General features: G+C 50.0%; 1 protein-coding gene across 2 annotated transcripts in view; it reads right to left on the bottom strand.

The window, feature by feature from the left end:
- twz (BTB/POZ domain-containing protein twz) overlaps positions 1-27,245 on the bottom strand; it is a 79,085-nt gene that overhangs the window by 25,136 nt on the left and 26,704 nt on the right. For both annotated transcript variants that reach the window (XM_084590432.1, XM_084590433.1), the window contains exon 2: positions 6,592-6,678. In XM_084590432.1, the coding sequence (XP_084446558.1) occupies positions 6,592-6,678 (87 nt within the window). The remainder of the gene's footprint in view (positions 1-6,591; positions 6,679-27,245) is intronic.

The raw sequence follows: 27,245 nt of genomic DNA, 5'->3' as shown, positions 1-27,245 counted from the left end.
TCTAGTAAAATATCAGCGTTTTTTCTAAAAGGAAACACGACACATGACAGTAAGAAAACACTTAGAGGATTCCAAATTTAAAATTACCTTTCTTTTTCTTGTTATAACTTCGAACTATGAATTTCGATAACAGTCATTTGACCCCTTTTCTGTGATCTAACTGCCAGGCGAACCAAATGAAGCTATTAGCAGGCCTGCCATCTATATCTTCTATCTTTCCGCACAGCCGGCTGCAAAGAGTAGACCCGCGATTCACCCTCAGATTGGGAAGGCGAAAAGAGGTTCCATGTGTGGCAACCTTGCCCCCGTCAGCCGCCATACTGTAGTGCATTAGCCATATTACGATCAACAGTATACTCTAGGCACTAAAGTTAAGCACCGCAGATCCTTCCTTTCCCCCTCTTCTTCCGGAGAAGCCAATCGGCTCTGCTGACGCGACTCCTCCCCTCCGTAGCGGTCTTTCTACTTCGGTCCACACTGATTGCAAAACCGGAGCTATAATAGTTTAGTTTTGGTTGTAGAAAAAGAAAAAGAAAAAAAAGAAAGAAGGCGTATTACGTGAAATGCAATAGTTAGCACCTTCCTTTTCAAGAAAGCAATATTCACGTGTTTTAAATATCCCGTGCGTTTTTCTGGCGTCATATTTTTATAGCAACCTAAGAACGTGTACTTCCTAAGCCTAGCTGCGGTCCAAATCCAGAATCAGTTTCAAAATTTGCGGCGCTTTATCGCTGAAATTTTGCGATGCTGCAATTCTCAGAGAGATACAAACCTTCATGCACCATTTATTTTAGATGAAGGCGACATAAAGGTGAAGCGGAAACGGGGAACGTAGAGAGGCGAGCGGTCCCCGTTTCGCCGGAGGCCTATATAGCTTCGGGTTGGCGTCGTAGGCTATAGTGCCGTGGGTTGACGTAGAACTGGGCTTCATATTGTTTAACTCCATAGAAATGCGACCGCCAGAGCCGAGATCGAACCCGGCTCAGTAGTCGAGCGCTCTAACCACAGTTTAGAGCAGGAAAGAATCTGTTGAAATAACAGCCCCATGACACAGAAAAAGATTCGCGCCTACTTAGTGCATATAGTAACGTAGGCGTCCGAGAGAGCAGCGAGCCGCAAGGGCCGGTTATTCTTCCTGCGCAAGTCCAATCCTACCAACGGGTTGTCTCTTATCAGCGGCACGGACGCCTTTGTGGCCTAGACGACCCCCGCCCACCGATGGGCGAGACGGGTCTTCCACAGAAAGACAAAATAAGTAGGCCGACGCTCAGGTCTCCTCTCGAAGCGCACCAAGTTACCGGAGATCGTGGACGCGGAAGGTTCCCCGATAAACCCTGCTGCGCTGGGCGGCAGGTGCGCGCGAAGACGGGTGAAGCCGCGCGCATGGCGCGTTTACGCCGCTGCCGGGGCACAAGCGGGCAGACTGGACAGCAGGGCGTCACACCTTCGCAGATGCATTTGTTTTGATGCCCATGTTCCGAATACTTTTCATTTGGACAAAGAAGTGAGTATTAAAAGAAGTCGTGCGACGAAGACGTCCAGCGACTATCATGGGACCGACGTGTGCGCAGGCTCTTGAAGATGAATCTGCAGGGCTCGTAATTTCTCACTTGGGCAATCGCGCCGACAACCGCTCTGGCGGGCATATCAAGCAGTGGCGCAAAGCCAACCGCTGCGTCTCCTCGCATGTGACCCTTATTAGAGTACAAAGTGAGTTGGTCCTCTCCTGGCTGCCCCTCCGTACCGGTTCGCGGCACCCAGGCGCGCATCTGTATTCGCAGCAGCGCCCCTCTCCGCCCACACCCGCGATGGCTCACTCGCGGGCAACGGCCACGCGACGCCCACGCCGCAAGGGTGAAAAGCGCGCCAGGCCACTGTCGGAACTGTTTACTAACAGGCTCTTGCAGCGTGGGACTATCGTCTGTGAGGCCGGCAGCCGTCGCAGCTGGATGCGGTTCGTTGCGGCCCCGGACATTTTACGAGGAGCCGGATCGATCCATCGGTCAGCCACGCGCTTCATCACGGAGCTCGCCGAGGACGGCCACTGGAAAGTCCGCGTCAATGTTTACTCTATTTTGCGACGGACCTAGAAGCGATGGCGTGCCCCAAGGCGCGGCTGGGGGCCCACAGCGTGGGCAGTGACGAGCGACATCGCCCAAGGGCACGCGCCACCCTATGACGGCGTAAGCTCCTCTCGGGGCAAGACTTTCCTTTGCCACTCCGGTGAAAGGAAGCCACAAATTTAGCAACTTGCGGCACGCCAGTCTCGCCGATCGACGTTCGAAGACGCCGCGTCGCCTGTAGCCGTTTTCGGCCGGCCTCTAATGGACTAGATCTCCAGGATCCAGCGGCTAGCAGAGAATGGGCCCCCACCGCGGTCGATCACCGAGGGCGCGCGGAGAAACCGCCTATTAGCCGCGCCCGGGCCGCCGCGGCAAGAGTTGGGCCGGCGGCGGAAGGTCCGTCGCCCCGGGCTCAGCTCGCGCCTCTGCTCGCTCCGGACAGGTCCTCCGTCAAGCAACCGAGGGAAAGAGGCCTGCCCCGGCGCACCTCGGCCGGAGGGCCGAGGAGTGGGCGGCGCCTTTTCGCGCACAGGGCGACGGCGCCCCTCGTGGGCCCTGCTATTTTCACCTAACTGTTCGCCAGCTATCGGTGCCGCTTGTCCCTGCCGGCGAGGATGCTTGTGCGCTGTTGGGCAACGGCAGTCGATGATCGAGTTGAGGGTGTGCTCGCGGCTGTCTGCACATGGACTCCGCCAAACACTGCGTGCCCAATCTTGGCATCGATAAGATGCGCTCTTCTCTATCGATTAGCGATAACATAAGCTCTCCTTGTACACAGCGATGATGTTCTGAACTATTTTTGTGCGTGCATTGGATATTTCACCTAACTAGAGCCCAAATATAAAAATATACCCCTTTTTTAACCAGCATATAACATGTTCTTGACGGTCACCTGCTCAAGCCAGTATTCCGGATGTCTTACAACAGTGAAGCCCGTTTAACGCTTGGACAACTTGAAGTACGCCATAACAAAGACAATTATATAGATAAGCAGAGCTTCACACCCATCTCGAGGGTGTCCCGCAGCGGGCTTAGTGCTTAAAGCGCTCGACTGCTGAACCCAAGGAATCCCGGTCGTTGCGGCCCTCCACTGCGGCATCCTGAGTCCCTATAAGCAATATCAAACCAAACGAGCACTGGAGCCCATACGGGCTTAATAATAACAGTAATAATTAAAACGCTGCCTGCCTCGTCACCGAAGGTGGGCGTCAGCATTAAATGCTTTGCAGGACCGGCGTACAGTATTTTACGGCGGGTCACACTTGCCGATAAAACGAGCGGTTGCCTGGTCCGGTAGCGGTGGTGGTGGTGAAACTTTTATAGACCGGAAGGGGCGACACCGGAGTTCCGGTACTGCTCGCAGGCGTCCAAGGAGCCCGATGATGGGAGCGCGAAGCAAGCTGTTTGCTCTCATGATATATATGAGTCACTTCTTGTGAAAACCTCTTTATAGACTTCGGCGTCAGCTAAAGCGCTATTTTTGGGACGATATTCCACTGAACGAATTCGCTTCTACCAAGTGGAGGTTCTTTGTTTGCTAAACAAAGACGACTCAAAGAGAGATCACCACGAGAGACAAAGCCTGCGGTTTCATTGTTAACACCCCCGGCCCCGTCTACCGGAATAAATCAATCAGTTCAAGTCAGAGCGTTTTCGAGTCGCTTTTTCTTGTTCTTGCCATCCTCTGCTCTACTTTCTTGTTTCACTTAGATTGTCGAGAACTGGGGCTAAAAAGCATTCCATGCTTGAATGGAGTACCTAAGCAGCAAAAACAAAGGAATAAAGCCACAAACTTCTATTAATTTCCTCACTAATAGTCCTTATATTACAAAAATATGGGAAACTGGTGGATCATGCAGTTAAAGAAATATGATTACCTTATTGTCGAAATTCGCCAAAGGCGACAGTCTCAGCAAGAAAATAGAACTGTGATCAAATGTTCAGCTCCCTGCAGAATGTTATTATCAAAATTCTGTGGTCCCGTCATCTGTCAGTGCAGGCAGTCGGACGCAGAAATTTTGGGCTTTTCTATTGCGGTTGTCTTTCACAGTGAGCTGCATAACTCTCCTACATATCTGGCGGCTGGCAGTTTGGCTTTGCTTAGAAAAATTCATTGGTAAATGCCGTTTCTCAAATAATGTGAGCAACTGACATACAGCTGCGAGCATAAATGAGAACTACATTCACATCAGTGCGCACTGCAGAGAGCGCGGTTCGCAAATCTGGCGTTCCCGCACTGCGCCCACTGCGCTCAGCCGTTTCCCTCGCGCCCCGAAGAAAGCTGTCGCCACGAAAATGGCGCCCATTGGAGTTTTCTAACCTTTAATTCAGGTGTTCCTCAGAGAAGGGTCTACTTAATTAACATGAACCATGTACCTAGATTATAGTAAGTGATCATAAGTGCGCCAGATTACCATAAAAAAAAAATCTGGGGGGCACTTTGGATCACTAAACTGTGATGAGGCGAATGCCTTATCGCGCGGTGGTCCAAAGCACTCCACTACGGCACCTCTTTCTCTCTGTTTTCTCTCCCACTTTCGCGATGACGCGATAGCGTAAGCTACCAGCAAACAAAAAAGTTGGCTGCGGTTTAGCTCTGGTTAACTCTAGTTGAATTGCGAAATCAACGGCTACATGGCTACGCTTGTGGCTAAATGAAGAGTAGGATGCATAAGTTCACTCACCAGTGTTAAATAATTTTTATGCCACAGCCGGTCGCACACAGAACACACACTTCCAAAGGGGTTGTTCATGAAGCGGCGGTGAAACTCTCGCGTGGCCGACTCGTGCTCGCCCACTCTTTGTGCAAAGTCTGCGCGCTGACCACCTTCGACGTCTCCAGGCTCAGCGATTAAACCGGCCAAAGCCCTCTTCCTTCTTTTCTAGAGACGTGCAGCGCGCTCTTCATCCGTTTCTTCCGCCCGCCGTCTCCTGAGAGTTTCGCGCCTGCCATTTGTGGCTACGGCATACGAGTGTGGAGCGAAAGCTTTGGCTGCGGGCGACCGAGCGCTGCATCGAACGCAACCAGCGTTCCGCTGAACGCATCAAAATTCACCGGCATTTTAGGTGGTGGTGGTAAAGGCGTTTATTGCATCTAAATATGGGAGACACTTAAGATCCGTCTTTAAGGGTATGACGCGATGGCGTAGGCTACTAGCCCACATATATAAAGCCCCATTTTAACCAAGCCGTATGAACGTGTCTTATTGGGATTTTATGAGGGATTTTGAATCCGACAACTTCAGCTAAGGAAGGCCGAAGCTTTAAGTCAATGCTTGATCTTTTATTTTGTTATGTTATTGATGTCACATGTGTCTTTTTTGTGTACGTCCTCGGTCAGGAAATAAAGAAAAAAAAAAGTGTCTTATTGGGCTCTAGGAGTAACGTGAATGCCAGGGTCCTGGCAGGCTGATTCTGACATAACCGTCCCATGTGAAACGAGAGACCCAAGTTGGCAGCTCCTGCCTTTTGCGGCTCAGGCATACGAGCATACGCGACGAGCCGAGCTGGCTGGCGTATAGTGTTGCTTTCGCAGCAATAAAGCCCGCTTTAACCAAGCCGTATGAAGTTGCCTGCGTGGCCTAGGGGTAACGTGAATGGAAGGGTCTTGGCAAGCTGATTCTGATATCACCCTCCCATATGAAAGGAGAGGCCCGAGTTGGCAGCGCCTGCCAAAAGTAATGTCAGGAAGCCCTACGTCAATTTAGTGCTCGGCCATGTCAGCTGCCAGCTACCAGCACAATGCTCGTGATTTTTCTCTCACAACGCCAACGTCGGCACAGGTGGACGGCTGCCGAAGTAGGATGTTTGGTGAACGGGGTTTTTAACGCTGTAGCGTCAAAACCTTCGGACTTTTCACCACCTTCACGTGAACTCAGGCATGCCTTCGCTCAGGCATAATCGGATCTCGTAGCGCAATTGGCGCTCAAAGTTGCGTGGCAGCCGCTGCAGCCTTCCATCGGGTTTGAAGCCACAGAGGATGGGCTTCCGGCCAACCCCTTTCTCCACCGATGACTGTTGCAGCAGGACGTATAGAGGCCCAGTAGCCGACACCGATCCGGCCTATCACGGCTGGCATAGGGACGACGAGAACATATATAGTCAGTTCCGATTCACAACCCCCCCTTCCGGGTAACGAAATCATTGCAGACGGACGGACACGATCCGCGAGCATGAGCCATTAAATGCTATCGCCTTAATCGGCCTTGTATAGTTTTTGAAAACTATGCCTCCCACTTGTGGTACTCATGTCGCAGTCACATGAAGCGCCCTGAACATAGTATACACGTATATATAAATAAGAAATACTTCAGCTTCGGCAAACGTACGCTGGAAAGCAGAATACATACTCATGAGACGTACTAGCACAGACGTGTATATCTGTCTATCGGATGTTCGCTGAGCACGCGTAGCATCAAAGCATCAGAAGCAAAGTGCGGCCACCGCGCGTGCACGTACAAAAGGGGTCTGGTAACCCGCCAGTACGTCTCCGCGCAACGCCAAAATGATCTAATGACTAAACACGTACCGTGGGCTTTCGTTTGCAACGCTTCTCCTCAGGCTCTTTTTGGGGATGAAGTCTGTGAGCCCGTCTTTAGGAACATCCTGGAGGGGGCTGCAAGTAGAAAAAGGATAGTGAAATTTACCGAGTGCCTCCTCCGCACACAGAATCATCGGAACAAGCGCTCTTCGAAAAAAAAAAAAAAAAAAAAAATATTGGAATGTTTCTGGAAGTATACAGCAATAGTTAATATCTGTACCCTATTTTAGTATGGGATAACCACGGTTTCGCGTAACCGTGGTTAACCCTGTAACAGGGGTATTAGTCGTCGTTACAAAGAAATTTTCGAGACGTCTATTTACATCAAACAAATACCCAACTAATGCACAAGCGTGAGCAGATGGAAAATCTATTAGCAAAGAGTCAAGTGACAGAGGTGAGAAAGAAAGTCTGCTGAATCGCTGTTTTTTTTTTTTTTTTTTAATAAGTGTTTACCGACTCCGTCGCTCTCGACAAGACAGCACAGGACATTGAAATTTCAAGCAAACAACAATTTCTTTTGATACCATTTAAAGAAAATGACATGCACCCGAGCCAGTGATTATTCGTATCATTTTGCATAATCTGTCCACGACGCTAATTTTGGGTGCAATGCCTACAAGAAAAGCGACTACATTATTAATTTTGAAACTATACAAAGGATAAGAAAACAAAGGCAGATCGTAGCAGCCGTGGCCTAGTCCAAATCCCTCGTACGAGGCGACGCTGTTGGGCATGCGTGTAAGATGGATTTCTAGTTTTGAGCGTGTACTAAATCCATGCAGCGTTGCGGAAGCTATAGCTGGCGTGTCAACCGATCAAAAGGCCGAATTCATAGTAACCGTCGACATCGCCAGAAAGGTCGCGACCACTGCAAGGCAAAACCATCTCAAATTATTTCTGTTCAGGTCAAGCCGCGACCGCCCCTTGCCGCAGTCACACCCCTGACCTCGTCATCCCGCATCACATAAACCGACTTCGTTGCCATGGAACCGATTCTGTTACCCCTAATCGACCACCGATTGTATTATATATATCCCACTAAAACCTATAACGCGACCGCAATAAAAGCCCCGTTCTCCAGAAAATCCGGCATTGTCGGCGTATTGAGCGATAAGCGAAATGGTCAAGCATCAGGAGATATGGCTGCAGGCACTGAAAGGTCGTCGGGTTGTGTTACGTCATGAGACCACATGGCATGGTCGAGTTGGCAAGAGGTGTAAACTTGAGTACAGCCTTGCATCACAACACAACCGGTTGGGATGATGGTTAATTATGGGAGACATAGCGACTTCCGGATGTCGTTTTAGTACTTACTTAAAGGGTCTTTGGTGCACAGGCAGTGGCTAAATTAATTCGTCATTCAAGACTCGCTCGGGTTTGACACTAAACAAAGAACTGATAATACTACACTTATCAGTTTCATATGCGCTTGTGCGTTGGCATGAGAAAAAAAAAAACGCAAAATGCGAAGGTAGGCATATATGGGGTAAAATTTTTCACCTTTAAAAGCGTAAGGCACAAAAACGCCAGAATACGAGGGTGGTAAATCGTTTGCATCGAAAGTAAAAAACAAAATCAAATTAGCAGCCCTATAGCGAGGGTGCAAAGGCATCATTCCTGCCTTTGCCTGTAGCTGCTGTAAGTAACGATGGAACGTTCATGAACAGCGTTTAAAATATATTCACTCCGGTTGATTTATGAGATCTTGAACAATTTCTCAGATCGGCCGTTCTTTAGGTTACCTTCCGCGTTTGGTTTTGCACTGGAGTTTTGCTACGCGCTCTCACAGCGCCCTACAGTGAAAAACGGGCATTTTTTCCCCCTTGTGCTAATATTTTTCGCGCCTTTTTAGCCTTTCACCACACAGTTTCTTATCGTGCTTCTTTTCTTCGGAGTGTACTGACTAGCCTTCCGCCTTCTCCACCCTCTAGATATTTTTAAACAGTGTTTCTCTCCTGCTTTGGAATGCGGATGTGTTAAATGATTTCTTGGAATAGGCGGTTCCACTTTAGCCGACTTCACACCCACTTGATGCTCGAAGAGAGCAACAAGAAAGGCGACAGCGCGCGATCACAGCGTAAAATATAACCCAGGGGCACCCGTCGCAGTGCTTGTAAACAGTACTCCTGCAGAGGCAATTAAAAAGGGCGCGTCTGAATGTATACGTCCCTCCTTATCGCGAGACACCCTCCAACTAGGGCCTGAGTGTATCGAGCGCGACGCACCCGAAGCGCCTCCGGTGTCGTCATCGTCGGCGTCTTCCGTTACCCCGAGAGCATTTATACGCGATCGAGGAAGAGGCAAAGAGGTCGGGCCCAGGCTATCAGGTTCTGGCCAGCTACTCTGCGTACAGCGGGGAAAGCGCGAGCTAGGTGGATGGTTAGAAGACTGCCGCCCGCGCGCACGCTGACGAGGGCTCACGTCACACGGTCAGGTTGTGGAGGATCGGGCCCGCTGATCCACGCCAACCAATTCGGAAGAAAAGGGGAGGCGGGCGCCAACGACTCCAGTGTACTGGAGGTAGCGCACGCTATGTGGCTCATGGCCGCGCCCCGACAGAGACCGCATACGGCAGAAGAGTGCACCCTCTGAGAGCGTCCGACTGTATCAGGCGAAGCGGGGAGAGGACGAAAAACGCATCGCAAGGAATCAGAGGTGGAGGTGGGGGCTTAAAATGCAATGGTGGTGCGCCAGCCGACACGCGCCCGTGCAGCATCCGAAGCGCGGACGGGCCCGGTTGAGCCCATATTTCATCGCAGTCCACTCCCGGGTCCCGTTCCGTCCCCTCGGCTGAAGAGGGGAGGCGGCCGTGTTTTACGGCTCCGCGCGGCCGGCGAGCGCCGGGCGCACCTTTCTTTGGCCACTTCGGGTCTGCCCAACGCCGCCGGCCAGCGGCACAAGCACGCGTTTTCCTTTCACCGCCGCAGGAGTAATGACTCTAGCGGCGGGCGAGCGCGGTGGTCGGAGTGCGGCGGTATCGGCACGCGACGGTACACGCCGCGACGCCTTCGCACAGCAGTGCTAAGATGCGGCAGAGGTTATGCGAGGCCACCACGTGCTCCAGAAAGTCATGAGTGATGGAGTGCCGCAACGACCTGCTCCCTCTTACTGCAACAGTACGAACGCCCAAACCCGACCATGACCAACACGGCAGAGAAAGTCCAGGGTTTCTCACAGGCACTCGGGACAAACTATTTTAGCCAAGACAGCGTCTTCTGTTTATTTTTATAATTTTTTACAAGGTAAGCGTGGTTTCGCAATAAGCGGGCAGCGAACAAACAAAAAAGGCAAGTAATAAACAGTTACTGCCTATACACGCAAAACGAAGTGGCGTCCGTGTGCTGTGCACGTTAAAGATCCCCAGGTGGTCGAAATTACTCCGTAGACCTCCACTACGGCTCCCCTTTCTCTCTTTACACTTTCACTCCCACCTTCATCCCTTCCCTTACGGCGCGGTTCAGGTGTCCACAGAGTAAGTGTGACAGATACTGCACCTTTCCTTTCCTGTGAACCAATTATTATTATTATTATTATTATTATTATTATTATTATTATTATTATTATGATTATTATTATTATTATTATTATTATACACGCACTCGCATTAAGAATTAAGCACTCTCATTCTCCTCCAAATCGCAATTTGTGCCATGTATTATTAGGCAGTACAGTTCGACGAAGACACATCCATTGAAAGCGAGTGTTTTTCCTACACGAGAAGTTTTGCAATAAGAATCTGGGACTGAGAGGCGTCGGATCGGTGTCAAGTAAAAGCAGGGCTCGTTAATTGCCGTGGAACTTTCAACACAGCCACTGCGACACATGGCCGCCAGGACCGTATTCAAATAGCTGAGAACTTCAATGCAAACACCCCGAAGTCTGGCAGGGTATCACCAAGGAAAAAAAAAAAAGAAAAAAAAATACAGCACACCTGCGAAATTCCGGCAATACGGCGCGACGAGGAGCTTTCAACGAAGCCCCCGGTCCTTCCCTATATCGAGCGCGACATCTCATCCGTCCGCAATACCGACGAGCGCACCCCGTCCTCCCCCTTTGACGCCGTGTTTTCGCGAGTAGACTTTTCGAGGGACGACCCAATAGCCGTCAACTTCTCACCCTGTCACGAAGCGACGCGATGAGTGAGCGGGTAGGCAAAAAAAAAATATATATATACATATATGTCTCAGGAAAAGAGACAACTGCGGCGGACGACGCGAGAGGCGAAGATTCGGCGGAGCCATTCCTTGGCGGCGGCTAATGAAAGTCCGGCGCGTGCAATCAGCGATCGGCGGCGGCGGCGGCCCGAGGGGCGACGCTTTCATCAGCGCGCGCTCGTTTGCGCGCTTTGTCGCCCTGGGCGTCCATTATTCGCACGAAAGTAGACCACGAGACAGCCGTGCACAAAGGAAGCGGCAGCACTGCGAAGAAGGTTTCCGCTTCACAAACGAAGCGTCCCGCCGACGGCTGTAATTAAAAGGACTGCCGCCACCACCTTGCCTTCCGCCCCTTCCTTCCACTCGAGCATGCAGAGAGCGCAAGAGAAAGAAAAAGAGGGGAGAACAAAGGAAAAAGAAAAGAAGCGAAAAAAAAAGGGGGGGGGGGGCGAGGGGGGCGAGCAAGCTACCTAGCATTACTCCCGACTTGAGCGTATTTTCGGCGTTCGACTATAAGCTATCTCTGCTTATGATACTGGCATATACAGAACTCTGAGCGAATTAGTACAGGCCGCGGTGTCGTAGCAGGTGTCGTATGCAGGGACATTACTTACGACTCAAATTAGGGGGCGCAGCGAAGGGCCTCAATGAGAGAGAGAGAGAGAAACACCCCAGACAAACGAGAGAAACCAATGTAAACAAGTGCGTGACCCTAAGCGAACTCTGTAGCTGGGCACAGGGATACACGGCATGAGTGACGTCGATGACAGGCGCTAAAACATATATGCTGCTTGAAATATTAACCTCTTCTGCAGATTTTCTTCTAGAATACATGAAAACATTTACCACTAGTTAATATAATCCGATGTTACAGGTCGTGGCAAACACTAAACTCGTATAGCCCACAAACAACAACAATGGCGAATTTGCTTGAAATGCGATTAAGTCATTTATACACCGTAGTTTCCCGCTGTTTCACAGTAAGATTCAATAATATATACCTTCTTCAGCACACTGATATACCCTAGTTTCCGGTCACCTTTACTCTAACTATACTGAAGCTTCAGTATCGAAACTGTGCACGTTGGACCCGAGTAAACAGACTTTGCAGCAAGGACTTCGTTGTGTGCCATTCTTCACTGAAGGATCTCGTGCGAGAGCTTGTGAATCAGGCATTTTTTATCCGTGCAGCTTGACACAGGTTCAAGTGAGATAGCGAGAGGCGTTGGGGGTAGCTCCATGCAAGCAAATAGTACACGCTTTGTGCGCCTACCACGATCTCAAATGGGAGCAATTGTTCGGAGACTGGCTTGCTTCTATAAGTACCCGGGTGCGCACCAACTGCCTTTCTCGGAATGAATGGCGGTGTACTATTACCCGGTGGCCGAAAATTCTGACCTCAAAAAGCGCAGGAATAAATGACTCGAAAGCTTTCGAGAGAAATCGAGAAGCTCTTTTTAACATAGGTGTCTTTTTTTTTTTTTTTTTTTTTTCATTTAGTACCACGAAGGCACCGAAAGACACGGTATACCCGATACTCTAGCCGAAATGAAAGAAATTATAGAGGTTTAACCCTGATTACGCCCAGTATCGAGTGACAGCTGTGCGATGACATATTTTTGGATTCTACTCGTCGAAGCCTTTTCAACGACATACGAGCTGACGAAGCAGCGTAGAGATAAGTTTTTAATCACACTTCACTAATCAACGGTAATTAAGAACTGCAGTTAGTGCAGTGCAATAGTATTCGGTATAAGCTATCGAACCATATATGTCTTTTTGGGCAGCGTAATGTTCAATTTTAATAACAATTGACTAATTATTACGCTGCGTAATTAGTAATGCGGTCAATTATTCATGTGGTCATATACGGTCACCAAGTCATTTGGTCATGCACCAGTTCGCCATAGTACGCTAGTCGGTCATTCCAGTTCCTATAGGTGGCGCGACGGCACTGCGATATGGCGGATGAGGAGGTGATTGCGCCGTTGCTGAAACGTGTGTCTTAAAAAACGAAACGGCTTTATTACACTGTGGAAACTTACGTGAAATTTAGCGTACAGATAATGAGCAGTAGGTCATTACTAGGTACTATTGGGTGCGTGAACTATAGAGCCTGGCTGCGTTAAATAAAATATCGATAAAGTACATTAGTGCCGCGAAGATTTCAACGTTGCCTTATATGCAAAGGGAGACAAACACTTTCAACCGCGGTTTCTTTTCCTCGTTCTTTTTTTTTTTTTAATTCGTGAAGCATATGGGATAACTTATGTTCATTCGGCGCTACTCTGATACCAAGCACAGCGATTAGCTTGTCCGCAGAATTCAGGATACGTTGAGGCAATAGATGACAGAGGCAGAGCTAATTAATTAATTATTTATTTAAATAATTAATATCCCTGTTTTTGTATATAAATTAGCGTTATTTGAAGTAACCGTCAAGAATAATGCGAGCTTATTAAAGGTAAAATTAAATATAGAACTACGTTTTCGACGCGCTGCATGAAAAGCGCCGTAATAGACCGAAGCGACGCCTATTCCAAATAGCCCTTGTTCAGCCACCTTGCGCACTCAATGACAAAAAAAAAAAAAAAAAAACACCGTGTAAGTACTAAGTTGTGACATTCATATCGCCATTTCACAATCGCGGTGAGGCTGACACCCAAGTTCTCAATCTCAGTGTGCAGTGACAGTCGCAGAAAACAGTTGCAGTGCAGTGAAACGCGTGCATGACTGGTGTGTATGTATATATATATATATATATATATATATATATATATATATATAACGTTGCTGCCGCGCAGGCGGAATTTCATCCCAGGTCCTTGAGTGTAGTAGTCAAGCGTCCTGACTCCTGACAACTGAGCCATCGTGGAAGGTCAGAACGAATGCATAGACAAGGCTACGCACAGATGCTCCTGTGGCAGGCCTCCTGTGCTCATTTAATGGTGCTTACATCGGAGATGCAAATGGCGCGCAGAAAGGCAGGAAAAGAAAACAACGTTATATCGCTCGTCACAAAACGTGTCTACATGATAATGGGGGAAATCGGTGAGGTAGGCGAAACGAAGAGGCGTTCGTGTGCTGCGCGATATCAGCGCACGTTAAATATCCTCAGGTGATCGAAATTACTCCGTAGCCCTTCACTACGGCTTTTCTTTCGCTCCTTCCACTTTCACCTTCCTTCCTTCCCTTACGGCGTGGTTAGGTGTCCACAGAACAAGCGCGACAGATGTTACGCCTTTCCTTTCCTGCGAACCAACTATTATTAAATGGCGGAGGTCGTGCTACGATGTAGACTGAATGCTTTTGGTAAATATTATATACTGCGTTCGCTAGACAGGCAGAAAAACACTTTGTTTAGTTTTTAAACTGTGTTAAATACATCTCAAACACATACAGCAGTGTTGCTTGTTGCAGACTCCCAAAAAAATCTCTGCAGCCGCAACGTACAAAATTGTGCACAAAGCGCCTCAAACGCTTAAATTAGCTTAACATCCACTGTTGGTAGTACGGATAGGCGTGCCGCGCTATACGACAACTCCGAACTAAAATCGTCGGCTCGCTTCGTCCTGTTTGTTACAGTAGGCTTTTATAAAATTGTAACCTCGTTCTCGATAGAGCAGATTCAAATGTCCGCAGGGTACCAAGGTTGGCTGATGGACAACGCAGAGGGACTCTAATAAGGACCGTGCAACTTTCAAGGCCTAGGTGTGTCGGGGTGAGTTTTCGCTATTTTAAGGACGTTATCGAGCCGTCAGTTCGTTGTATAGTTTTGAGGAAAAGTGAAGCTTAGCGCTTGCTATTCACCAAGCGTCAGTAAAGCTAGCATCCCGATGTAGTCCTTGAGCAAGTAATGCCAGCTGCACTGCGCTTATTCATTCTCTCTCTCTCTCTCTCTCTCTCTCTCTCTCTCTCTCTCTCTCTCTCTCTCACACACACACACACACACACACACACACACACACACACACACACACACACACACACACACACACACACACACACACACACACACACACACACACACACACACACACACACACACACACACACACACACACACACACACACACACACACACACACACACAGAGAGAGAGAGAGAGACAGACAGACAGACAGACTCTGCGTTTATACTTCCCACTTGTGTCTACGCTACCAAAAGCATAGATAATATTTCCCCCTTGCGTTTTGCTGCGTTTTGCCTATGTTTGACGCCGGTCACAGGTGACTATAGCTGAATACAAGTAAAAAGGAAGAGCGGTTTTTAACAATGGATCATGGGCCGTAGAGAGCTGTATTACTCTGTTGACCGAGCAATAACGTCAGTAAATAAAACCAGTTTTCTTATGTTTCACTATATCAAAAAAGCCAGCAGCATGAAAATTCATGACTGCAATTTCGTCCTGTGATTTGATTTTCCTTAGGTAAAACGGAACGCTTTAACAAAAAGTTACTTCTTTTTTTACGCAAATGAACCTTGTCTGCCAGTTCTGAATGTGGGCGGAACTTCGAGGCCGGCTGCATTGCAGACTACATCAAATGATGCAGAAGAGCATCATTTCATTTGCGGGGATGTACAGGCCTTTCCAATGCGAAATAGAGCATCATTATTGCATAGAAAGACGAGTTTTTGGTTATTTTTCCACTTAGCTGAAATGCTAGTTAGGAAAGAAGCCTCATTTTAGGGGCCTCGTCTTCCTTCATTATATGTGAATGAAAATCAATAAATAACGAAGTGTGCGGAGTAAGCATTGAATGCTCGAACTTTATTCTTTAAATGTCGAGGGAACTGTCCCAAAAAAGGTTGTGATTGTTCGGCAGTGTTAGAAGGATCAAATCGAAGGAATGTCGGGACGGCCGTCTGTGAGTCGGACTAGTCAAGTGGAGAGTGACGAAGGAGGGAAGAGAGAGGAGGAAGTAAGTACAATAGATTTCGAAAAGAAATGTAATTTGAATGGGAAATGCAGTTATCTAATTTGAAGTAGATTTCCTTAAGTGTTTTAAAATACTTTGTCTTTCCTTGCATAGTATACATGACCAAATACCTTGTCAGATGAGGAGGTCACTGGTGAAATCATTGTGGCCCCAGAAATGTGCTGGACCAGTCGCATTCGAATCTGTGTGAGACCTAGCACAAAACTGTTAGTTGAAACTTGCGTCAGCCGTCGAGCGGGACACGGACCCTCAACCAAGACATGCAAGGTTGTCTATGAAAGCGGCAAAGAGCCATGATCACGCATTATATATATACCATCAGAGCGACCATCGTCTACCTGTGATCATTTTCGCTTCGAGGTCAGCGTACGGACAATGTTCTTTTTTTTTTTTATTTAGAAACTATGATCAACGAAAGAAACACGTGACCGCACTACAAACTGTCGATTTCGGATTAAAAGAGCATGTTTATCGTTTACCTTGAAAATTTTAAGCGCATAAACAGATCCACCATCCACTGATATCAGAGCAAGATCGACTAAACTGCAGTGCTTTCTGAAAATTATCAGAAATATGCCCCTGTTTCTTCAGTAGGAAGGTATGACCAATAAAAGTGGGTAAAAAAGCAGCAGACTGGCGGCGGCACCAAAGCCTCGACTACAGGTGCGGTGGTGGCCACGTGGAATGTATGACAGTTGCCGACTTTTTCTTTTAGTTCGAGTGCATAGATACGCCCCGCACCTTCAAGTGTGTTAACCGTCCCCTCTCCTACTCCCCTTCTAAACATTATGTCATCCTGCTATGTCTTACCTACAGCTTAACTTAGTTTGGCTTGTACATGGCAAAAGTGGTATGCATCAGGTTGCTTTTCTCGATGCATAAGCCCGTCTCGATGAGCACTTTCTTTCCCAATCTTCGGACGCTGCACTCGCAGTGTTTCCCAAGTGCGGCGGGGCGTCTGCGCCCTTCGTGTGCCGCCACGCTGTTCAGTATTCCGCCGGCGGAGTGGCCGCGAAGAACGCCCGAGTGGCGGATTCCATTAGCCGACCTGCCTCCGTGAAGCAGCGCGGAAGCGAAAAGACAAGCGCTCCCAGAAGCGGCAGTAAACCTGCAGTAGAAGGCGGCGATCCTTATGAACAGATTATGCTAATACGCGGACCAACACTCGCCGCCCGACCCGAGTCACGAGAGCGCGACACCCGCGAGATGGGGCGCGCCGATAAGGGCGCTTTCTCAGGATCCGACCGTGGATCGGAGCCAGCGCGCGACGCACAAAGGACACATGCTCCCAATTAAAGCGCTCGAAGGCACCCGCTCTCCCCGGATGAGCGGGCCATTTCTCGCAATTAGCCGCGTCCGAAGGGGCAGCGCCTCCGGCGGCCATTAGCCGGGAAACGCGCCTGGGGCCATCGACGACTACGCCCGCGGTGCCTTTTCCAGGACTCTGTGGCGAGCCGCAGGCGATCGTTTCACGGAATAGACAGCGCCAGACGACGCGTCAGGTTAGCGAGACTCCTCTGCGGGGGGGACGGGGGGAATCGCCTCGACGACTGCCTCGGGGTACAGCGATAAGAGTGTCCTGGCCCCGGGCGCCATGTCAGGTTGGGCTAGTTTACGGGGCAGCCGTCGCCGGAGCGCACGTCCGCCCCGGGACAGCTGCCCGCGGGACACAATTTGGTGCGCTGGAAAGTTTTTCCTCTTCGTCGCGGCGAACATGCACTCGTGCCCGCGGAACACGCGGCGTCGATGCAGCCGCCGCGGGCGCTCCGGGTCAGGCAGGCGCGCTCCTCCGCGGCCGCTTCCTCTCCCCAGGGAAACAAAAGGCGCTGCCCACGTGCCTCGGCGGCTGCGTCGAGCATCAATATTGTGTGATCGGACATTGTTTGTGACTTGGCAGCATTCTGTGAACGAGAGAAAGCTATCGTTAAGAGAAAGAACGACGGTTGTGAGACAACATGACGACGTAAACAGGGAATTGGTGAGCCAGCGCTTTTGCTGTGAACACAGGCCTGCGCGAGGGAGCATTCGGCTCGCATCCTGCCTCGAGGAGAGAGTTAAAGCAGCCCCCAGTCCTTGCACGCGCGAGCGAATCTCGTGGAGCAGAGGAATGGCGGACTCGAAGCGCAGTCCCGCGTTCGTTTGCCGGACACGGGCTCGTCTCGGGTCGCTAGGCGGTTGGAGCGCCGTAAATATAAGTGCGCGGCACTCCAAGGGCGCGCCGGCGTCACGGTGGCGGCCTAGGCGCGCTCAGATGACAATCTTGGCCGCGACCGTAAAGATGCCAGTGCGCGCCCGAGGCGGCCCCCGAGGCCCGGCGGGGAGCCCCGAGGCGGCGCCCACATCCGGGATAGGAGCGCTGAAATACGCGCTTCCCTGCGGCGCCGTTGGTGGTCGCGGGCAGGGCCGACACGCGCCGACCGCTGGGCGTAGAGCACGGGCGTGCCCTCCCGTGACAGCGCGGCCGTCCATCGCCCGCTCTGCCCAAAAGGTGCCTGCACGAAGGACCCGAGATGATGAGGCGATTTCGACTGGCGACGAGAATATCGCGAGGAGACGTTGAATTTTGAGAGGAACCGTGGGCAGTTTCCTGTGACGCTTTCAGCACATGACTGTCCCTGGGCATAACCCGTTGCTGTGCCTTGGGCAAGCAATGTCGCACGTGACAGCTTCTCGGACCAAATGACGCGACACCCAAGGGAGTGTACCCTCGGAGACGGCTTTGGTCGAAGCCACGCATGTAGCCAGCGTGAGGCCCGCCTGCGGGCAGGCGCCGCCGCCACTTCCTGGGAGGCGCAGCGGAGCCGTCCCACTACGTGCCCCGAAAAGGTTTTTCCTGGTCGTCTGCCGAGCCCCCCTGTTACCGCACGGAACGATCCTCATCTACGACGCGAAAGAGCGATCAGCGTATGCTCTGCGCCACTGTCTGCTTTACGGAGTCACGCTGTCAGACTGGAGCTATATCTACTTATATTCTATAACACGTGTCGCAGCCTTTCGTAAAATGCACGGCTAGATGGAGTGCAAGGGTCAGAGGGAGCGGCGTTGAAGCTGCCTACTCTATGGGCAATCATTGATTTAACAAATCAATGTAATGTGAGTACGTACAGAGTGGAACCACGAAAAGTTATCCGTTGGTTTTCGCCGCGCGCGCCAGGGCAATGGTTTTAGAATTATAAATAAAAAAAAAGGAAAAATAAAAGTGAAGACTTTGCTTCCAAGAAACGCTGCTTTGATGCGGTAGCTCATATTACAAAAAAGAACTTATTTAAATAGCTATCAAGGGACATTGCCTAGCAACTTTTTACTTTTGTGAGAGCGCGAACCACACTGCCGCCTTTAATTCATTGCATCCGTAGGTGGTCGAAATTTCTGAAGCCCTCCACTAACGCGTGTCTCATAGCCTGAGTTGCTTTGGAACGTTTAACCTTGGTTTGGTTTAACGTTTGGAACGTTAAACCAAACCGAATCATCCACAACTGCACAAGCACTAAACTCTGCGCCAGGAAAAATAAAAGCGCGATGAGATTGGGTGCGTGAAACGTCAGGTATTTTAAACGGAATATTTTTGTACCACACAGTCTTAACTATGCGATCGCAAGGGCAGCCAGTCTGGTTTCTCAAAAGCCAAATTCGCATGAAAAAACATTCGTCGCAGCTTCGAACTCAGACACGCAGTTTGCTTCATCCAGACAGAGGCTGGCACTGAGATAACGAATTATTTCATCATCATCATCATCAGCCTGATTATACCCACTGCAGGGCGAAGGCCTCTCCCATATCTCTCCACTTAACCCGGTTCTGTGCTAGCTGCATCCACTTGACCCCTGCGAACTTCTTAATCTCATCCGCCCACCTAACTTTCTGCCGCCCCCTGCTACGCTTTCCTTCCCTTGGAATCCAGTTTGTTACCCTCAGCGACCATCGGTTATCCTCTCTTCGCACTACATGTCCTGCCCATGTCCATTTCTTCTTCTTAATTTCCACTAGAATGTCGTTAACTTGAGTTATTTCTCTGACCCACTCTGCACGCTTTCTATCTCTTAAAGTTACCCCTACCATTTTTCGTTCCATAGCCCTCTGGGTTGTCCTCAACTTAAGTAGAACTCTCTTGGTTAGTCTCCACGTTTCAGCCCCATAGGTGAGTACAGGCAAGATGCAACTGTTGTATACTTTCCTCTTGAGCGATACCGGTAAGCTGCTAGTTATAATCTGCGAGTGCTTGCCAAATGCGCTCCATCCCAATCTTATTCTTCTTGTTATTTCCTTTTCATGATCCGGATCTGCGGTTACTACCTGTCCTAAGTAGATATATTCGCCTACTACTTCCAGTATTTCGCTACCTAATGTAAACTCCTGTTCCTTCCCGAGGCTGTTGAACATTACCTTAGTCTTCTGCATATTGATTTTCAAGCCTACCTTTCTACTTTTCCTGTCTAGGTCATCAATCATTATTTGCAGTTCATCTCCCGAGTTGCTTAGCAAGGCAATGTCATCAGCAAATCGCAGATTACTGAGGTATTCTCCATCTACCCTTATCCCTAACTGCTCCCATTCCAAGTCTCTGAATACTTCCTCTAAACAAGCTGTGAATAGTACTGGGGAGATTGTGTCTCCTTGCCTAACACCTTTCTTTATGGGAATTTTGTTGCTTTCTTTATGTAGAACTATGGTTGCTGTGCAGCCACTATATATATCTTCCAGCACTTTCACGTACGGCTCGTCTACGCCCTGATTTCGCAATGCCTGCATCACCGCCGAGGTTTCAACTGAGTCAAATGCTTTTTCGTAATCAATGAATGCTATGTATAAGGGCTGGTTATATTCCGAGCATTTTTCTATCACCTGATTGATGGTATGGATATGATCGATAGTAGAGTACCGTTTCCGAAACCCTGCTTGATCCTTTGCTTAATTGCAGTCTAAGGTTGTCCTGATTCTATTAGCGATTACCTTAGTAAATACCTTATACGTAACAGACAGTAAGCTGATTGGTCTGTAATTTTTAAGGTCCTTAGAGTCCCCTTTCTTGTGAATGAGGATAATGTTTGCATTCTTCCATGCTTCCGGTACCGTCGATGACACCAGGCACTGCATATACAGGGTGGCCAGTTTTTATAGCACGATATCCCCCCCGTCCTTCAGCAAATCTGTAGTTATCTGATCCTCTCCAGCTGATTTCCCCCTTTTCATAGTTTCTAGTGCTTTCTTGACCTCGTCCTTCGTTACTGGTGGAACGTCTGACTGTTTTTCCCTACCGCCAATCTCATTACGGTCCTGACTACTTTGGCTACTGTAGAGATCTGTATAGAACTCCTCGGCTACTTTGACTATCTTGTCCATATTAGTGATGACGTTGCCCGCCTTGTCCCTTATCGCATACATCTGGTTTTTGCCTATGCCTAATTTCTTCTTTACCGCTTTAAGGCTTCCCCCGTTCTTTACAGCATGCTCAATTTTCTCCATGTTATACTTCCTTATATCGGCCACCTTGCGCTTATTGATTAGCTTTGATATCTCGGCCAATTCGATCTGGTCTGTTGGATTGGAAGCTTTCATACTCTGCCGTTTCTTAATCAAATCTTTCGTCGCCTTGGACAGCTTACCGGTATCCTCTCTAACTATCCTACCGCCTACTTCTACCGCGCACTCAGTAATGATATCTCTGAAATTATTGTTCCTTGCCTCTAGGGTAATGTCGACATCCTCAGTTAGAGCTGAATACCTATTCTGTAGCGAGATCCTGAACTCTTCTGCCCTCCCCCTCACCGCTAATTCGTTGATGGGTTTCTTTCTTACTAATCTATTGCGTTCCTTCTTCAGATTTAGGTTAATTCGGGACCTCACCATCCTGTGGTCACTACATCGAACTTTCCCGATTACCTCTACATCCTGCACAATGGCGGGGGTTGAACACATTATGAAGTCGATTTCATTTTTAGTCTCTCCGTTAGGACTTTTCCATGTCCATTTTCGGTTCTTCCGTTTGCTGAAGAAGGTATTCATGATTCGTAAGTTATTGCGCTCTGCAAACTCAACTAGTAACTCCCCTCTGCTATTCCTAGAACCAATGCCATAGTCACCTACTGTCTTGTCTCCTGCCTGTTTTTTCCCTACCTTGGCATTGAAGTCGCCCATTAGTACAGTATACTGCGTCTTTACTTTTCGCATTGCCGATTCTACATCTTCATAGAAGCTTTCAACTGCCTGGTCATCATAACTCCATCATAACGAATTATTTGGTTAAAGCAATTCGGCAAGTATTGAGCGATAGTCAGCGTTCTCACTGGCATCACATTGACAGACATTTCGAGTTCTACACGGAGGATGGCGAAATGCAACTCATCGCCACCTGCGCCACTGAGACTGTGAGCTGTACAACAATATGGCGCCCTTGACATCATCTAATGTCTTCGCTCGGCGAAATTACAGTGCATTCTAGAAACCATAGCTTAGCCTCCCTTCTCGCTAAGACTGCTGCAAGAGTAGCGGGTTTGAGCGAAATGCTAGGCAGGCAGTGCGCTGGTTACGAGAAGATCCCACTTCAATTCCTCCTCATGTCCGAACAGCGAAGCTTTCGGCACGAGTAAGGTTCGCCTATAGAGGCTGCACGCCGAGCGGTGGGCGCGCTGTGAAGGAAACATGTTGCTGATGTGAGATACTAGTCCGGGAACGTCACGACGTAAATAGGCTACGAATTAATAGGGTTGACCTAGAGTAGTCAAGTTGTCACGGCGCTAAAAATTGTGTATTTTTAGAACTAGGTCACGCAACCAACGCCATACCGCCCGTTACCGAAGATGCGAAGAACGCCGCTCATCGCCACCCGCACCAGGGAGAACCGCAGTGGGCAAAGGAAAGAAGGAGCTCGCCCGCTGCTGCTGCTACCAATGCGGTCTTCCGAAAGGGCCGCCGATCAAAGGGCGCGCAAAACAAGCGCGCTCTGCGCCTAGTTTATGCGAACTGACGCGTCAACGTAAGTAATGTCGCGATTGCCTCCTTTCTCGCCGTCTCGCGAACCGTAAATTTAGCAAGCTGGTGCGTGCCGCGCGTTGAGACGAGGTGCCAGCGGGGTGCGCGCTTTATGGATGCAGCCGCGTCGGTGGGAGCAGCCTGTGCCCATCTTCCGCCGGGGCGCGTTTTTCAGCGCCGTGCGGCCGCAGCCAGGCGGACCCGGGCGTGGCGGATGGGTGCACGGCGCCGAGCGGTGCGCCGCCGCCGCCGCTGACCCGCCGCCATACATCAACTCGATCGCGGCAGTGGGAAAGCAAAAAAAGAAGGCACGGCCGGCACTGGGAGCGTAGCCGCGTCGCTCGCCCCGTAGCAACTTTTCACCGCGGCCACACCGTCCCGAAGACGGAGGAGAGGCACTCGCAGGAGCGACACTCGCGTCGGCTTCTGCGGTGTACCAAAGCGGCCGCCGGCGCTGGACTGCGCGAAAGGGAACGTCCCTGGCATTCACATCGCCGACGTAACGCTGGACGCTCTTTTGTTTGTTGGCCTCCTGCACCATGGCAGAGAGGGAATGATCTTCACTAGTTGCAACCTGCGTTTTGACAGGGGGCTGAAGACGGTAACGAGCTAATGGGGCTTTAGCACAGCGCATATCGTATCAGCCAACTACGCATCAGCACAAGGTCACGCGTATAGCCCACTAAACGTATACGCTGGTGAGACTCCTTCGCAATGACAAAACTCTCTAGTGCAACTGGCGATGAACGGAAAATAAAACGAAATTATTGGTTCCTACTTGCCAGGCAGCTCAGGACAGATTTCTTTTTCTTTTTTTTCGGCTAAGACCAAGTGCTGCGCGTTCGACAGAACAGCGCACGCTGATTGGGACAAATGGCGTTCTTCTGGCGGCAACGTAGGGAGCACAGAACGGCACTCAAGCGCTCTAAGCTTCAGCGGACTCAGATAGAACCTGTACCTCACGCATGATGAAATTTAGGCGTGCAGTGTAGCTAGCATACACAAAAGCAAGCAGCTGTGTCCATGCAGATTGGTGCAGGCAGAAAAAAAAGGATAACAAATTAAAACGGCGAAAAAGGACCGCTGCGCCAGTAGTATATGATAAAAACTATCCCGAGGTATGCGCGTGGCTCTATACAGTGGAAAATTATAAAAGAAATGACTGTCAACTTCCAGTACAACTGGACCAGTTCTATAGGCTATTTGCACGATGAGATGTTTTTTGGCTATATGGCGCTTGGCTGCTGAGCTCAAGAACGAGGGATCGAATCGCGACCGAATTTTGGTGCAGGCGAAATGGGAAAACACCCCCATGTGCAGAGCGACGTAAGTACAAGTTTAACAGCCCAGAGGTCGCTATTAATATCGAACCTTCCACTACGGCGTCTCTATATTGTCACGTGGTAGTGACAATGCCGTAGGCGACAGACAAACAGACGGGTGTAGGGCTGCAAATCAACTCCTTATTGGGCTGACTTGCACCCATAGAGGAACTGAGAATGTTGCCTCGGCGGCGGCGGTGGCAGCAAACGTGCTAGCTGGTCGTCGAACTGTGAATGCTCGCTGCGTTTGGCAGCTCACAATTTAAATTAGCGGAGAAACATCTAGTCATGTAACCTGGCCAAAGGTGACGAGAAAAGCCTGGGACAATGTGGAAACGGAAACAGATACACGTGGTGGTAATCATCCCAGATACATCTCGGCGCATCTTCTAGGAGCAAATAAAATGATAAAGCCCCCTCTCTGGGACACTGAGCGTGAACAAAGAGCAAAGGCCGCATGCTGCAGGCCTTTGAAAGCCACAAATAAACATTACAATGCTTCGCAGCAATATGTACAGGTCTGAGGAAATACCTCATAACATTAAAAATCAGTTTTACTGTCCACTGCTGAGTTCGGCGCAAGGCGGTAAATTACAACGCGCTTTTCCAGCCGGCGAATCGAGCACTCCGGGCTAACATAAAAAAAAAAAAAAAAAATGAAGCTCCACTTCGAGGCACAACCACGCGAGACTAAAGGTGCCCATAATTTCCGCGAAACCTCACGCAGAGCTCGCTGGCGCCGCTCGCCCATGCACACAGCATTCGCTGGAGGAACCATGCCACGAAGCGTGGATTCGCATCGAAGACGTCAGCTCCCTGGCCAGGTGGCGGCCCCATAGTGTGCGGTGCCACTCAAGCCGTCGCAGGCGCGCCGGCGAGCGCGCGGCGCTGTCATCTCGGTGAGACGGTCGCCGTGACCCGACTAGCACGGCGGGCGACCCGCGGCCAAGGTCGGCGCGCCGGCGCGCCTCGACGACATAGGCCTCCCGCTGCCGGGACGAAATAACGATGACGCTGTCACCGCCTCCGCAGCTGTGAAACGATCATCGGCGGTCTACGATGCCGATCTCAGCGGCGTCGGCCCGCGGTACCCGCAACGAAGAGGGCAGACGCACTTCCTCGAAGCGGAATCGCGGAATCGCTGCGCTGAGACAGCCTTCGTTTGAGAGCATGCAAGGCCACCTAGCGTATAGGTGTCGCCAGGGTCGACGCTGGTTCTGCCGACGACGTGAGCTACCGAGCAGTGAGACTGACAGTTTTCCTTGCCACACTCAGCGACGAGGGGCCGCACCTTGCTGCATTCACCAAGTAGCGCTATATAGCACTCTTGAAAAGGACATGACGTGACTAATACGCCTTTCTTGCCGAATTTCTCAGCCAGGCGAGGGTAAACAAACGTGGTCTCTGTCGCTGTCCCGCCAATCCAAACACATGCGGGCTCCTGGCTCACGTTTTCTGCATCCAGCTTGTTACACGAGCATGTAGGGTACGCCTGCGCTGTGCAGCAACGGGCGGGCATAAGGGGGTCTGGGGAGCTAGCTCCTGGTTATCAGTGGTAGTGTTATTTCCGCTCTCATCTTGGAGAAAATCACTGTCACTGGGTGAAAACACGATTAGGAAATATTTTCTCTACAACGATCTCTAATGGCGAATCCCAGCTGTTGGTCGACCCGCAGCAGTTTTTCTTGTTCGTGACGGCGAATGTGGTGGTTGATCGATCTGGACCGGATTCGCGAGTTCCACTGGCTGTTTCGGAGCCAGCAACCCAGCCATGGAGCAGCCGTTCTCGATCATCCGAGTAGAGGCGGATTTAACTCCGAGAGTGCGGCGTCTTCAGTTTAGTATTGACAGGCCAGTAAATAACCAAGCCCCGATTAATCCGTATAGCGGTTGATGAAAGCGAAATCAAACTTCAAGCGGTATTTACTGCAAGAATATTTCATGAATCTGCCCCAAACGAACGAAAATCGCAGCCTACATCTACATCAATATGCACTATTCGGACGACGAGGTATATGCACACCTAGACGGCGTATGCCGGATTCAGCACCCCGCCCAAACTCAACCAGTGAAATTCGCCAAACACAGTACAGAGTCGCACAATATGACAGAAAACAACCGGCTAGTGCAAAAAGACCAATTAATTCTTTATTTCTTTTGCCGAAGTCGAAAATAAATGTCCTATATCATACGCCAGGAGAAATTCTAGTTCGAACAGGCAAAAACTGTGCTTGTCACACATAAGGATGGAGTAACATACTGATTAATGCTCAAGTTTTGTTTCCTGTCATACTGAGCGACCCTGTACGTGTAGTAATGGCGTTGCTCAAGAACAAAGCAGATTTTTACACTTTAAAACTGCATTCAGTTCATGATTAGTAGTGGCGACGGCGACATATGTGGCTTGCGACGCCCTCCTGGAATGAGTTCCTACTGTCTGGCCATAGCATACACCATAGCACAACCGGCATAGGTGTCTACAGTGCATTACAGGAACAATATAATGGACAGATGTCACAACTCGCTCTAAAGATATACCGTTAACTGCACATTTCCTCAGGGCTTTGTTTCATATGACGCGGTTCTCCCCAGAGAGCGGAAAAGTGTGCGCGGCGTCATGGCGCGGCCCGACTCGAAGCGCGGACACTTCACCTCTGGAAATCGCAGCGACATCCCGAGTTGAGTAATTGCCTGGCGGCGTCATCTAGCCAGTGTTCCCAGTGCAAACTAGGTCAGTGCGTCGTTGGACACTCTGCCTCGCTTTAACAATGAATGGCCGCCTCGTAGTAAATGATGCACTCGCGCAGTGGCGAGGCGTAGAGGCTCCAGCGATGGGAAGCCTAGTGTCGCCGAGGGCGCGACCCCGGAGTCGATCCGAATTAGACTGGGTCAACCCGACTCGCGCCGTCGCCTGGGAAGACGCCGCGGCCTCCCAGGCTGACGACGTCATCAGGCAAAGCGCGAGTCGTTAACGCTCCAACAATAGAGGGGCGCTCCCGCCAGGCTATCATCCCGGCTACAAAATGGCCGGCGCAGCTGTGGGCGCCATTAACGCTCAGCCGGTGGCAGCCAAACTGTTATTAATGGCCCACACAGTCGAGCAAAAAGCGCAGATTCAATTTGTACGGTTCAGTCCGGCACGCCACGAGTATGAAGGATAGGTAAGTGCAACAATGCCCGACATCTCCGTGCGCGGCTTTGTTGTGACAGCGGGATGTTTATGTGCTGAGAACGCCTACAGCGCTGTCCGGAAG

Source organism: Amblyomma maculatum, chromosome 1, assembly GCF_055883805.1.
Source record: "Amblyomma maculatum isolate TAMU_Amacu chromosome 1, ASM5588380v1, whole genome shotgun sequence".
Taxonomy (NCBI): Eukaryota; Metazoa; Arthropoda; class Arachnida; order Ixodida; family Ixodidae; genus Amblyomma; species Amblyomma maculatum.
Note: the sequence above shows the minus strand (reverse complement) of the source record. Positions and strands in the feature narration are given on the sequence as shown.